Consider the following 15,640-nt stretch of genomic DNA (forward strand, 5'->3'; position numbering starts at 1 on the left):
TTCAAATTATAATTTATTTTTAGTGGAAATTTGCTTATTTTCATGTATCTTTGTCAATTTTTTTATGTTATCAATTTAACCTGTTATTAGTGCCTTGTGCTTTTTTGGATACCATCTGAAACCCCTTCCTCCAATCCGTTGGCTACAGACTCTTTACTTTGTAATGTTATAACATTTATGTATTTTTAATTTTTTCCACACAAATTCCATCAATTCTATTGTTTTGTTATTTTTTTTAGAGAGAGAGCGTGTGTGAGGGGAGGGGCAGAGGGAGAGGAGAGAGGGAATCTTAAGCAGGCTCCATGTGGGGCTCCATCTTACAACCCTGAGATCATGACCAGTGCCAAAATCAAAAGTTGGACACTTAACTGAGTGAGCCACCCAGACACCCCCAATTCTATCATTTTAATTCTCTTTTGCAACTACATTTAGTGTCATGGTCTATGTATGTAAATAAACGTCTTTAATTATTTATTCCTCCATGATCCTGTGATTTTTCAGCTCTACCACCCATCCTAAGTTGCAACTAAAATTCCTTCCCTATATTATCTCTCTGGCTCTGGACAGGAGGAACTACCATAGCCTTATAGAGCCTTGCTACTGAAAAGTCATTATGTCGGACATCACCTGGGGATCTTGTCAAAATGCAGACTGAACTCATAAGATCTGGGGAGAGGCCCAAAATCTGCATTTCAAACAAACTCATAGGCGATGCCCATGTTTCTGATCCTGAGATTATACTGAGCAGCAAGAAGCTAAGGTTTTCCTTTTCACATGTTCTATTTTAAGTTTTACTTTCACTATGAATTTCTTTTCTTTTCTTTTCTTTTCTTTTCTTTTCTTTTCTTTTCTTTTCTTTTCTTTTCTTTTCTTTTCTTCTTCTTCTTTTTTTTTTTTGTTAGCCCTTTAGGTTTGACTGGAAATCTTTTGATTTAGTTAACCTTTTCACAGTGGTCTATACTTCATAAAGCATTTTAACACAAATTATCTTATTTAACACACAGAACAATATGTGTTGTAGGGTGGCTTTGGGTCCTGAAATCCAAAATTGTGCTGTCTTGCCTGATGTCATGAGTTAGAAAGAGTAAGAAAAGGGTTCTCCCTTGGTTCTGTATCTTTCTCCTAGCTTTTTTCTGCTGACATTATTATCTCCATTTCAGATGTAAAGAGAGCCCTTATCTCTCCTATCTAAACAAACAACAGGATTCTAAATTAGTCACATTTCCACCTGAGCTGATCACTATGGCCAGGATATAGTATCAAGCCTAGGTTCCATGCTCTTTCATGTGGTTCATTCATGAAGTGTGGTAAGATGATTGGCAGCCCCTCCAGAGCCACATATAGTGTGAGATGCCCTCTTTTCCCAAAACAGGAAGGGCTCTTCCCAGAAAAAGGTTATAGGAGATATTGAACAGAAAAATAAAAATCTATCTTTTCTGTTTCACCTCCTGGTTTCTCAGCACATATACTCACATGCACACACTTTGGAAAATTCTCTCTCTTAACCTAATACATTGCTCTATAATTCACTCCCTCCCAGAGGGGAGATGGTCAACAATTATACTTGGTTACTACACTGAATTCCAAGGGTGAGATCTCTGGATAGTCTGTATTCTTAATCAGGTTTAGAAATAATATCTCATGGTTGTATAATCATGGTGCTATTCCCAATATATAATGAAATAAAAAAATCATTTACTATAACATTGTCTCTCATTTTAAAAGTGCGAGCTGGATATTCTTCTAAGTCAAGAGCATAAGGCATATTTTTCTGGACAGACTAGAAAGCAGGGACTGCAATGGCATAAGTTTGTTGGCCAGTCAGTGTGCTTGCCCTCAGACCCTGCTCTCACAAAGGTCCTTCCTTGACCAGTATCCTCCATGGATATGACTGAGAGAACCACTGGGGCCTCCCCATCAGGGAGCTCCCTTATTTGAGGTGCCCATGTTCTGTTGGCACAATATGGGGGTGCTGGCATTTGCTTTCAGAGATTGAGCAGTCACAGAGGCCCTAGACTTAAACTCACTTGAAACATAATTCACCTTAAAGCTTGAGTTAGCTACCTGTCAATTTGGTTCATGGGAATCTTGTTAGTTAGAAACTAATAGCAGAAATTTTATCAAATATTTGAACCTTATCCCAGCCATTGCTATTTGTCTTTTGGTAAAGTAGTTGGGGCTCAGCAGGTCTTCTTAATTTTGGAAGACTGTAGCTTGTGGTAGTAAGGCAGAGCTCATATCTTCCTGGTCCAGGCTGTCTCACAGTCAGTGACACTTTATGATGAGGGAATTATTGTCCTGTATATTTGGAAGAGGCTTAGAAGATCAAGCTAACTCCCTCTTGTTAAAGCCCTTTCCATGAATATTATTTTCTGCGCTTTCCCAATTTTTTGGCTTGAATTTAACTTTAGTTTGGAGCAGCAAATTCAACTTTTGCAGTTCAACAGGGAAATAATTACCCAAACCTTAAAAAAATTTCATAACCTAGTTACGAATGGAAGGACTTTCTAACCAAACTTGTTTGTTCTTTCCTTTTTTCGCTTTCAGAGAGAACTATACCAAAAGTTGAAGAAAGTAGGCAAGACAGTTTATTTCTTTAAAAAAATTAAAAACCCAAACAAACAAAATCAAGTACTTTAATACTCTGAGGTCTAAGAACCAAGGGACAAGAGTTGATAATTTAACCAAATACTTGGCTGCTACCAACTCTGGATGAAGGTGTCCTTATTGCCCCAGCTCTCCTACCTTTTAGATTATGTCACTTGCAATGCCCACCTCTATCAAATTGTCCTGGGCAGAAGTATAAGAAAGGAAACCCAGAAACAGCAGATGTTTATGATAGCCATTTTCAAGTTTTTCGGTTCTTTTATTGTTGTTTTGCTCTCCATTTATCCTTGTAACTTAATTTTCCTTATTTGGCTCTTCTTCTCCTCCACTGTATTTCAGAAGACAGTTCTATCTTCTAAAGTGTTGTCAATTTCCTTTCCTGTTGAGAGTCACCTCATTCAGTAGGTTTTCTCAGTGGCCAACTGACTGTGTCTATTTCTATAGGATGTGTAGGCCAATGAATGTCTGTGGAATCCAATGCCTGAATTCAAGTCCTGTTTTAATAACCTGGTGACCTCAAACAATTCTGGAGAAACACTTTAATTCCTCTTAACCTGTTTTCTAGAAAATGGTGTAATACATTTTATGACTTCCTCTCGGATCTTTTGTAAGAATAGGATCAAGTATGCATCATACATGAAGGAAGTTTATAAATTGCATTCTTTTAAAAAAAGATTCCAATTCTATTGCTAAAACACTTGTATTATTGTTTTTTATTATTTACTTCTCACCACCCTGAAATTCATACAATGCTATTTCATCTCCTCCTGTAGCTCCCTCTGAATACTTTTTTTTTCTTATACTTTAACATACTACATTTATTTGAAAAGCTCTTTCCCACTTTATCTTTTTTTTCCATTCATTCATAGCTTAGGAAGCTAACCCAGCTTTTCCTTCCTCACTTTGATTATAACATGCCCTTGAACACATTGTAAAGACATACCTTTTTTTCATTACTAAGGTTATGCTCACTGTTCTTTTTATAAAAGAATGGTTTAGCCTAATTCTCTTAACACTGAAATGAAAACATTTTCCTGACTATACATTAGAGTCACATGATTTCTTGAGCCTCTTCCAACATGTCCTCCCTATTCCTCGTACCAGCCATGTCTTCTTCTCTGTGTTTCTAAATGAAAGCACTTGGCAAGTACTCATTTGCTTCTTGCATTTCATGTTGAAGTCCTGGATGCAAGTCCCAGAACCATCTGCAATGTTTCCTGGAACAACATTTTTAAAAAAATCAGATTATAACATCTTCTTTATCTGCAGTCTCTCTTTGAAGGAAATGACCAGCATTTCTATCCTTGGCTTGTTTGAGTGGAGTAAGAACAGTTTTCCCAGCATCCCTCGTTCTTTTCCTCTTGACATAGTTCCCAGAATAAATACTGTCTCGGTGAAAGCTTTTGGATGAGAATCTAGGTCTTAGTACTTCTGGACTAGATTTCTTTCTTATTCAGAACCACACACTAGTTTGTATTTAAGCGTAAGTAAGAGCTGAGGCCTTAATGAGTTGAGAAACATGTTGTTGTGCCCAGGAAACAGTGACCAATTTCATGGAAATACATACTACTAAAAAAATATAAGAAAGATTTTGTGACCAAACAGGTTACCTCCATAACAAAATATGAAATAAATCATGGTCAGAGTAGTAATAATTTCCTTTTGGATAGGACTTCCTAGAGATGCCAAAAAGACATCAGGAAACATCTGAGTGAAATATTTTATCAGTGAAGCTTGGCTTGTTCTGGCACTAATCTTTTACTTGGCTTGAGTTGTAGGAGGAACAGACACCTTTGCACATTGCCTCTCGCCTGGGTAAGACAGAAATTGTCCAGCTGCTTCTACAACATATGGCTCATCCAGATGCAGCCACGACAAATGGGTACACACCACTGCACATATCTGCCAGGGAAGGCCAGGTCGATGTGGCATCAGTCCTCTTGGAAGCAGGAGCAGCCCACTCCTTAGCTACCAAGGTAAGGGGGATGGTTCCATGACAACATGGACTAAGTGGGATCCTGAGTCAGGATTTCCCAGTGCTACTGTACAAGAAGGGAAGATCTTCTGTAGGCCTCTCACTTACCTCTTTCTACTTGAATATTTTAGATTCATTTCCGAAATCATCAAAGGGGATTGTGAAATTCCATATAATATCTTCAATAAAGAGTGCTAGATTCCATTCTTCTAAATAGTATTGTTTCTAATACAAGTATCTAGTGCTTTAACTAAGATTATTTCCATAGAGTAAGGGCTACTTTCTCCTCTCTCCATTAAAAAATCTATAATATATTCTGAAGGGGAAAAAATAGAAGATCCCCAAATATATTGAAATAGTATTACTAATGAAGAAAAGAAAATTGCATTAAATTGGCAATACTATATTTGTTAAGAGTGTTAGTACTATCTAGAAATTCACTTAATTGCATTTTTTTTCCACCTATCATTCCCATTCTGCTCTCTAATCTTTATCAGCTATATTCTTGCCTGGTCATTTACAGTGTCTTAAGAGAGCTGGGCTGGACAATCACTTTATTAGTTGTATATTCTTTGTATACACCAGCCTGAAAGTTTCATGCTAGGGCAGAATAATTTTTTTCCCACTGATACATTCTATTTGAAATTCACTATTCGGATATGACTTAGAATAAGACATGAACACACTCAGTTAATCAGAGAAAAAGAAATTGGATGGGTACAGAAGAGTAGAAAAATGAGACACGTTTAAAGCCCACAGCAAGCGTATTGTTTGCAAGGCGAAATAATTCCCACAAATCAACAGTGATTCATATTATTTAAAAGACATTTTCAATGTTCTCATAACAAGTAGGCATAAATACTACATTGGAGGGAGAAGTATGAACTAAAATAGTGTTGTGGCATCTGTCCCCCTAGAGGTAGGAGCAGCCTGCTAGCCATTATGACTTAATCTGGTTGCTTGAGGCTATAAAACATGTTTTAATGTAAGAAATAGATAATTGTTCAAATGCTGAAATCTGAAGAGTTGAAAGGATTTTAAAAGTCATTAAAAAAAAAAAGAAGCTAATCAACAAACATAATAGTAATAACAAGAACAACCCAAGAGACACTGGGTGATTGTCTCATCAGATGAAGGTGACAAATTCAGATCTGTAAAATATAGGAATAGAGAATAAAACAGTGCCTTGCAAAAATTTTTAGGATTTAAAAGATCTAAAACAATAGTAAAATAGGGTGGTTAAATAGAAGGAACTATTAAACTGAGCAGTTCAATAGTAGAACTCACTGGGGTTCTGATGAATAGTTGACTCATCATCATTAGAACTATTTGAGTGTTTATAAATATCAAAGGGTAAATGAAATCCTGATGAGATTAACATAGGGGAAGGAGGAAGATGTGTGACTCAAGAGATGCTTTCCAACCTCTATTTTGTTATTCCACAGTAAAGATTCTATGTAGTTTTGTCTAATAATAGGTTCCAAATTTACAAAGGGGCTGGATCACTATTCCAGCAGGACTTTAAGGACAAGGCATTTATTTTTCTTCCTTTACCATGTGGTTGTTTCTTAAAGAATTCTACTTCTTCCTGACTGTCACCCCAATCATTGTGTACTTTGAGCAGAGATAGAACATTAACAATAAATGTTGGCTGCAGCGGACTAATGCAAGAGGAGGAAATACTTCCTATATTTGTCCCACATTTGGAGACAGTGAAAGAATCACTCTTCTCCAAGGACTTATTAGTACCAAATGTTCAAAAGGAAGTGAAAAGAAAAATAACATCTTAATTAAACATAATTTGTGTGGTGACACTGTGAAAGGGCAATATTGTTTCTTGGGAGATATTCTGTGTTGTGATAAAGGCTTCAGTGGTCCCAAGGATAAACCATACCTTAGACCACCTACTCCAGGCACATTTGCTTTGTGTGTTACAAGCCCTGGTCAGCTTTGGAACTCTCGTACTTTCACTTTCGTGCCAGAAGAGCATGTGGTTAGACTGTCTGGCCAAGAGGATGGATTTGAGATCATGGTGTAGGAACTGTGCCATCCTTGAGATCTGAGTCCAAGGACTTGGCTGTTTTTGTAACATGCTGCTAATTACAGAGAATGGCATTACTTAGGCACACAGGACATTGAATCTGTACATGTTAACATGGATAACAGAGCATTCTTTTAAAAAAGTTTTAGACTTTGGTGTGTTTAAAAGTCTGATGTTAATCAGCTCAACATTATGCCAGAAGTTGAGTGTATTTTACAAAAGGAATTGATCTTTTTTATACAGTGTGGGTCTTCTGGGAACGGGGATAACAGGATGGGAGGTGGTTTTTAATAGTGAGCATTTTTTTTCTCTGTTGACCATTTATCTAGCTATTTCTGTAGAAAATACAAATCAACTGAATCACAATAATTTTTTATCAATGGCTGCTGAAATATACTAAAATTTAAAGGTAGAAATTTAGAATTCAGGTATTATAAAATGTGTAGAAAGAAAGAGAAGGATTGGAGAGAAGGCAGCTCTCGTCTCCATCCTATTAATTTTAGAGGCAAGAAAAAGACAAGCTCTCCCCATCTCTACGCCCAATAACTAATCAGAGCCCTTTGAGGGAGAGTAGTGGCTTTTATAAATCTCAAACCTATAAAGTTAAATAGCAGTTTCAAGTCCTTAAAATACAATTTGTTTTGTTCAGGCTATCAAGTCAAACTCTTACATGTTAGGTTTCCTTCTCTATTGTAGTCCTTGTTCATGACTAACAGATTTAATGCTTCTAGTATTTTTCCCAAACATAGAGACTCAACATAGTTTGCTTAATATGTTAACAAATAAAAAAAGATTTTGTTAGGAACCACAAAAACAAATATTACATTTTACTCTGTTCTTCACATTTTCAGAAGGGTTTTACTCCCCTGCACGTAGCAGCCAAGTATGGAAGCCTGGATGTGGCAAAGCTTCTCCTGCAACGCCGTGCTGCCGCAGATTCTGCAGGGAAGGTAAAGGGTTTTTCTAATACATGACAGTTACGTAACACTTTAGTCAGGTTGGAAGCTTTGAAGATCTGTACTTCAAGATATTTTTCTCACTACTCTGGAAGGAATATGAAAGCAACTGATGAAACTATGCCAAATAGACACGATGGGGACATCTGTCCGTGACCTGTCCACATACACACTAATTTAGAAGGCATTCAGAGCTGTGCCTCAAGTGTATGTTCCTGTCACAACAGGGCCCAGAACTTCTCTAAATTTAGAAGCATCCTTGCAATGTCAATTCTTGCATAGCATTTTAGACTTTTATTTATAGTGGATATCAAGATAACCTGTGCTAACTTAAGCTCCACCAAACATTTTCAGTTTTAGCTAAGCTTCTAATATGAAAATCATTAGGTATTCATTTGATTTTGCATTGACCGTATTAATTAATTAACATGGACTTAATCTATATCAGTCTCCATGCATTTTGGTAGCTCAGGGCAGCTCACGCTAATTCATTAATGCTGAATTTAAACACACCCTTTACAGAATGGCCTTACCCCGCTCCATGTTGCTGCTCATTATGACAACCAGAAGGTGGCACTGCTGCTACTGGAGAAGGGTGCTTCCCCTCATGCCACTGCTAAGGTGAGGACTGCAGAAAAGGATTTACAGATAGAGGGTATAACTAGTAATCTGACTGCAAATGAGAATTTTTTTTTGTTTTTAAATTTTAATTTCAGTAGAGTTAACGTACAGTTTTTTTTAAAAAAAGATTTTATTTATTTATTCATGAGAGACACAGAGAGAGAGGCAGAGGGAGAAGCAGGCTCCATGCAGGGAACCTGATGCGGGACTCGATCCCGGGTCTTCAGATCACATCCTGGGCCAAAAGCAGGCGCTAAACCACTGAGCCACCCAGGCATCCCCTAATGTACAGTTTTATATTAGTTTCAGGTATATGATATAGTGATTCAGCTCTTCCATATATCATCACCCTGTGCTCATCATGACAAGTGCGCTTCTTATTTTCTATCAACTATTTCAACCATCCTCCCCCCTCCACCAGCGTTACCATCAGTTTGTTCCCTATAGTTAAGAATCTGTTTCTTGGTTTGTTTTTTTCTTCTTCTTTTTTCCCTTTGCTCATTTATTTTGTTTCTTAAATTCCATGTATGAGTGAAATCATATAGTATTTGTCTTTCTCTGACTGATTTCACAAAGTATTATACTCTCTAGCTCCTTCCATGTTGTTGCAGGGAATTGTTTTTAAACACACACGGTATGGTGTCACTGCAAGTAGTCCTAGTGATAGTGGCTTTTGGTATTGACTTTTTTTTTTTTTAATTTCTACCAGTTACTTCCACAAAGCCTTTTAAGATTTTTTAAAAGTCAGCATAGATTAATGGACTGTGCCTACAAACCAGCAGAGATGACTCTTATTACCAACATTCAGTGTTTTAGAGACTAAAGTTTTAAATTTTAAGGAATGAAAATAAAGGCAGGGGCAGCCCTGGTGGCTCAAAGGTTTGGTGCCGCCTTCAGCCTGGGGCCGGATCGAGTACCATGTCGGGCTCCCTGCATGGAGCCTACTTCTCCCTCTGGCTGTGTCTCTGCCTCTCTGTCTCTCTCTGTGTGTCTCTCATGAATAAATAAATAAAATCTTTAAAAAAAAATAAAGAAAGGCAGGATAGGTTTTTCCTTTTCCCCCATAACCAGAATGTTAAAACATAACCTTTTCTTCACTTGTTCTTTTAGACCTCAATTTTTTCATTGTGGTATATGAAAGACTCTTTGTTTCTTTTTTCTTTAAGTATTTCATCTATGTTAACTATAATATACATCCTTTTAAATTCCTAGGAATTCTTTTTGATGTGTATGTATCACCAATTTCTGAAACAGTATCAAGTAAGACTTGAACCTATGGACAGAGCATTTCTCACCATTTGAGTTGCCCCTTTATTACACTGAACATATACATGAAGCTCATATAATACATAAAGTAATCATTGCATTTTTCATTAATTCATTCAGCAAACATATATTGAGAATATACCAGGATTCATTTAAAAAGTACTTTGTGTGTTAGGAAAATATTCATGCTATGTTAGATGACATAATAAAACAGCACAACTACCATTTATTTGCCAATACTGTGCCTACCACTTTACATGCAATCTCTCATTTAATCTCATAATAATGCTGTGAGATTGGTATCATAAATTTCTATTTTATAGATAAAGAAGTGAGATTTGAATAGGTTAATTTGTTTATCCAAAGTCATATGACTGGTAAGTGATAAAGCTAAGATTTAACCTCCAGCAATTTGACTTTAGAATTAGTAGTCTTTTTTTTTTATTTAGTTTTTTTTAGTAATCTCTACACCCAATGTAGGGCTTGAGCTCATAACCCTGAGATCAAGAGTTAATGCTCTTCTGACTGAGGCAGCAAGGTGCCCCTAGAACTAGCACTCTTACCCACTAAGTCCACTGTGTCCCAAAGTAGTAGAGAGAGGATTATTCTACTTCTATTACATAAATATGTACGTTACCCAAGTATCTATTTAAATTATACATATACATATAAAATAAAATGGGATATTCAATATAAAAATTATACTCTGTATAATACCATATATTTTGTATATAAATATAAAATATAAATATGCATAACTTTATACACATACTACATACACATCTACATATATGCATTTATATATACATATACATTTTAATTGGTATAAATATATACTAACAATAAAATATTTAAATTATCAAAGAGGAGGCAAATATTTATAATTATGCATATCATTCTTATCCCTTTATACCCTTCTCTAAATAGTCTCATTAATTCTGCATTTATTTGAGGTTTTCCTTCCTATTAGATGATAAATTTCTTGAGGATAGTAATCGTGTCGTATTCATTTACATATCCCTGAATTATCTCATACAGTATTATGTGGATTCTCAATAAATTTAAATGAAATAATGGAGACTAAGCAACTATTTCAATGGAATAAAAAAAATACCTCCTCATACAACATGCCAGTATTTTTTTCATTAACTCTCCAAGCTGGCCATTCTCAACATAGATATGAAAGAGTTCATCAATACTCAATAACACTTTATTTGAAGTCTTACTATTTATAAAGAAAGGGTTGTAGTAAAACTTCACTCTCCTCCCACAAGGGGTTTTCAATCTACTTGGGAGAGAAGACCTAAATTATAAAATAATCTATATGGTTTTCCCAAAAAGACAAATCTAGCCATGATCACTAGCCTCTCCAGTGTCTGGTTCTTACTCTTAGGTATACACATAGAGTCCATAAGACCAGGTTGAGCAATTCTCTACTATGTCCAGAGTAGACTGGTGGTCAGGAGGCTCCTCTAGTGTCTTCCACTCATCTGCCCCAGCCTGTGATAAGCATGAGTCTTTCCATGCTGGGACCACTCCAAGAGGCTTCCAGTTGGTTGATTATCCCTATCTCTGCTTTTTGACTCTCTATTCACTGCAACCACCTAACCCAACCACAGACGAACTCCCTTAAACTCTAGAATCTGTTTGCTTTCATCCAGAGCCTGGAAGCTTTTATTAGTTTTCACTGGATTTTTTTTTTTTTTGGTTCCAAGAATTTTTGCTCTATGTGGAGTAAGGAGGGCTATTTAGATCTTATAGTTTGACTGGTGGACAGCCAACTCTCTTATATAAGAGATCATCTTTTAAATGGTCTCTTATGTTATTTCGATAAAACCTCCTGTCCTCTTCCACATAAGTCTCTGACTTCTTTTTTTATTTTTATTTTTTTTAATTTTTTAAAAAAGATTTTATTTATTTATTCATGAAAGACAGAGGGAGAGGCAGAGATACAGGCAGAGAGAGAAGCAGGCTCCACGCAGGGAGCCCGATGTGGGACTTGATCCTGGGACTCCAGGATCACACCCTTGGCTGAAGGCAGGTGCTAAACCGCTGAGCCACCCAGGGATCCAAGTCTCTGACTTCTTAACGTTGTTAGACTTACTCTGATAATTCACCTAACTTTTGTAGAGCCCATGTACAGGAATGGGGGACATTTGAACTGAAGAAAACACTATGGCAAAAAAAAAAAAGATGCTAAACTTACAGGGTCTGCAAAGATTTAAGTATCCTTTAATCTTAATAGAACCCATGGTCCAAGTGCAGTGTTCCAGAACACCTGGAGCATCTTGAACGTATGATCAGATCATGAGCAGGCTCCTAAGGAGAGCTGCCAAATTTCCTCAGCAGCTTAAAGAGAAATATCATTTATCTGAACTGACAGATGCTTAGTTTTGTTTGGAGAAATGGGGGCAGAGTAGTTAGATATGGTAGGACTGTTGAGGATCAAGATTTGATGATGGCATATAAAGACATTTAAATTCTCAAAACCCCTTCTAATTTTTGGTATCCTCTGCAGTTAGACTTCAGGAAATGATCTAACCTAAAATTACCTCTTATGATAGATTCATAAGAAGCAATGGATCATTTTGCAGTCTTTACCTTCATTGTATCACAGTTAATGGCAAAGCTACTGTTTTTAATTTCTATTACATATTTTTCATAGAAAATTCTAGCAGACTTGAAATAGAAAAGGAAAGGAAACAATATAAGTTCCAGACTAACATTTTTTCTAGAGGTCTGTTTGCTTACTTGTTTTTTCTTTTAACTAAGTATAGGGTTTAAAGTTTGGCTCTAGTAAGCAAAGTATGAATTCCTCTGGTCCTATCCACAAACCGCCACATAAAACTAGTAGCCTCATATTTCTACTTTTGAGCTCACAAATTATACAGACAAGTGGAAGATCCAGGATTTTGACTGGCTACAGGATTATATAAGCCAATATATTTTCCACTAGCAGGCAGCCCCTTAAAGACAGGGATTGTGTATCATCCACCTTTGTATTTCCATACCTCGCACGCTGCCTGGCACATGCTGGCAACTTACTAAATAACTACTGAGTGAGTAAAAAGTATAATCCAGCGAGAAGCATAATAACAGGAGTGTTCTGAAAAGATCATGGAAAGAATTCCATTTTATTCTATGCTACTAAAACTGTACCTGAAATATAGCATTCAGTTCCAGGTCACACAATTCAAGAGCAATATTGGCAAACTAGAATCAGTCTAGAACAGGTCATCCTTAATGGAGAGATCTATAAATGGGACTTATATCAGGAATAGTTGAAGGACTTGGAAAGTTTAACCTGGAAAAGAAGACTGAAGGGAAATATTAAACCATCTCCAGGTATTTGAAGGATAGTTCTGTAGAAGAGGAACCTGGTTTATCTGTGTTGCTCTGCAGGAAAGACTCAATATTGTAAGAAGGAAATGTTAAGCTTTGGGACTTTGTGTCTATACCTGTCTTACTGTAGGATGGGTGCCCTTTGATATTGGCTGTAAAGATTTGGTTATTGTTGGATGGGAACTTGTAATGAGTAAGAATTTGAATTTACTATAAACTCACTTTTTAACTTTTCTGTTCATTAGAGATTCTTATTTCCTTCATATATATATATGTATGTTACATATATATATGTCATATATATGTGTATATATATATACATACATACATACACACATATACATTAGGGCAAGTATTAAGCTTATAAAGTATATTTGTTTTATTTTATTCTATTTTTTACAGAATGGCTATACTCCTTTACATATTGCTGCCAAGAAGAATCAAATGCAGATAGCTTCCACACTCCTGAACTATGGAGCAGAGACTAACATTGTAACAAAACAGGGAGTGACCCCACTCCACCTGGCCTCACAGGAGGGGCACACAGATATGGTCACCTTGCTTCTGGATAAGGGAGCCAATATCCACATGTCAACTAAGGTATTGTTTTTAGCCAAGGGTCTCTTAGATTCATGTAAGCAGAAACCAATCAAAGAAAACTTGGAACAAAATGAGGGGATGTATTAAAAGGAAACAGAGATGACTTATAGAATTCAAGGACAATAACAGTTGAGTCTTATGAGGAAAAAACCACAAGGAAGCAAGAAGCAGGCTCTTTGCCTGTATGGCTGCATTTTTGAATCTTGACTTTTCCCTGCAAGTCAGTTTTACTTACCTCTCTCTGCAGATCTATTTTCTCTGTTTCTCTGTGTGTATGACCAAAGTGGTGACCCTATAGCTCCCAAGAGTTAATATCACTGCAGTTCAAGCAGTGAGTCCAGATTGCCATAGTACCTGCTGGTCTTAATTCCAAATTTCAGACGGAGAAATGGAGAGTGAGAGATACAGAGAGAGAGTTGACACTTCATCTGGGCTCTGGCCCAAACAACTGCTTCTAAGCTGTTGGTCCATGGCCACTACCCAAGCCATTCTCAAGCCCGACTGAGCATCAGAGGCACCTGGGGGGCTTGGGGAAGGGGGCATGCAGGGAACTCAGTAAAATATATATTTCTGAGCCAACTTTAGCTTAGCTTGGGTGGTTGTGGTGGTGGCAGCCAGTGAAGCAGTGTTTTTAATAAAGAACCTCAGTTGTTTAGCCTTTGTGGGCAAGCATATTAACTATAATAGAGTAAGAGCCAGGGGAAAAGACGTTATTCAAATATGAAAATATTTTGATTTTTACAAGTACATGTCTGTCTATACATCTCCTGCTTTCTCTACATATATATCTGTAACTGTACCTACCCACCTATCTATTTAATGTTTATCTCTCTTACACTTATACATACGCCACTGGAGTCAGCTTCTGAGAAACTAAAAATTGAGGCCTATATTTAGAAATTAGCTCATCATTTAGATCTCTTACTGCTTTTTTAACACAAGATACAGGTTTAGTGAAAATTAAGTTTCTTAGGATTTTCCACAAATATGCAAGTACTATGTTTTCTGCATCTCACTGTTGAACTAATTAGTGCTTTTGGAAACTCAGTTGTAAATTGGTTTTAATAATGTTTATCGATAAGTTATGGAGCATTATGTCCTTTAGAAATAGCTATGAAAAAGACAAGTTGTCTTGAATGCCCTTAGAGTCCTATTCTGTGTCTTTTTATCACTCAGAAGTATTTCAGTAAACCCGTTGTCCTTATAAACTTTTTTGTTTTCTATCAAAAATTCTCATAGATCCTTTTTTATAAGGATAGTGAGAGCTAATTATAGAGTTATTCCTCCAAAAGATATTTTCATTTTAACAGAAATGAACATGATGAAGCCTTATGGTGAAATTCAGTGTATCAGTTATCCTTAAAGTCTGGGGGCATGGATTTCCTTGTGGCCATTGAAATCATGCCATTCAAGTGGTCATTTACCCTACTAGGGATATTCTCACTGTAAGACCAATGGTGGAGTATTTCATTTAGCATCAATATATGAAGGGGCAGATAGTGTTTATTGTACATTAAAAAATATATTCATTTGAAAATAAATACAAGAAGTCCATAAATCAAGGAAAATTTTGAGTAGAATGAAATTCTAGACCTTTCATGAAACTGATCATGCAATGCTTCTGATAGTGTTATTTTTAATTTATTTTTGTATCTGGAAGCACTTAACTATGTCCTCTTGATGGTATTCTTCTAAACATATTACTTCCTTTGAGAGGGTTTTAGTAGTCAGTCAGCAAATATTTAATGAGTATTTTTGACTTGCATGCTCCGCAGTGAAGAAATATATTCAATTTTAAACCACAAAGTAATTATGTTATCTTTATAACAATGATTTCAATATTAGATTTGGGTGCTGTCCTAAATAAAGGTATGATATATTTGTCACTAGAGTAAAACTGTAATAAATATGCTCAGATATATTTGAATAATGGTATAATATATACGATCTATCTATAAAAATATAACCTTGCCTTTTTGTCGGTATTATAATGCAACTGTAAAATTATTGCAAGTAAAAAACAAAACTGATACTAAGTTTTCCCATTGCTTTTGAAAAGTACATATGTTCTTTTTCTATTCAAGACCAACTGAAATCAATAATTTCATATTCTCCAAATGTTTATTTCTCAGTAAGAACTAAAATATAGAAATGATATTACATTTCTTATCCATTGCCATGTAATAAAATCCAGTTGTAGAGTCCACTAGTGCATCTTAGGAAATAATTTTT

General features: G+C 36.1%; 1 protein-coding gene across 50 annotated transcripts in view; it reads left to right on the forward strand.

Moving 5' to 3' along the window:
* ANK2 (ankyrin 2) overlaps positions 1-15,640 on the forward strand; it is a 259,972-nt gene that overhangs the window by 150,720 nt on the left and 93,612 nt on the right. For 44 of the 50 annotated variants that reach the window (XM_041759873.1, XM_041759879.1, XM_041759904.1 and 41 more), the window contains 4 exons: positions 4,386-4,583; positions 7,475-7,573; positions 8,102-8,200; positions 13,211-13,408. In XM_041759873.1, the coding sequence (XP_041615807.1) occupies positions 4,386-4,583; positions 7,475-7,573; positions 8,102-8,200; positions 13,211-13,408 (594 nt within the window). The remainder of the gene's footprint in view (positions 1-4,385; positions 4,584-7,474; positions 7,574-8,101; positions 8,201-13,210; positions 13,409-15,640) is intronic. The other 6 variants (XM_041759884.1, XM_041759918.1, XM_041759920.1 and 3 more) reach the window with 1 other exon arrangement.

The sequence above is a fragment of the Vulpes lagopus genome, chromosome 6, assembly GCF_018345385.1.
Source record: "Vulpes lagopus strain Blue_001 chromosome 6, ASM1834538v1, whole genome shotgun sequence".
NCBI lineage: Eukaryota > Metazoa > Chordata > Mammalia > Carnivora > Canidae > Vulpes > Vulpes lagopus.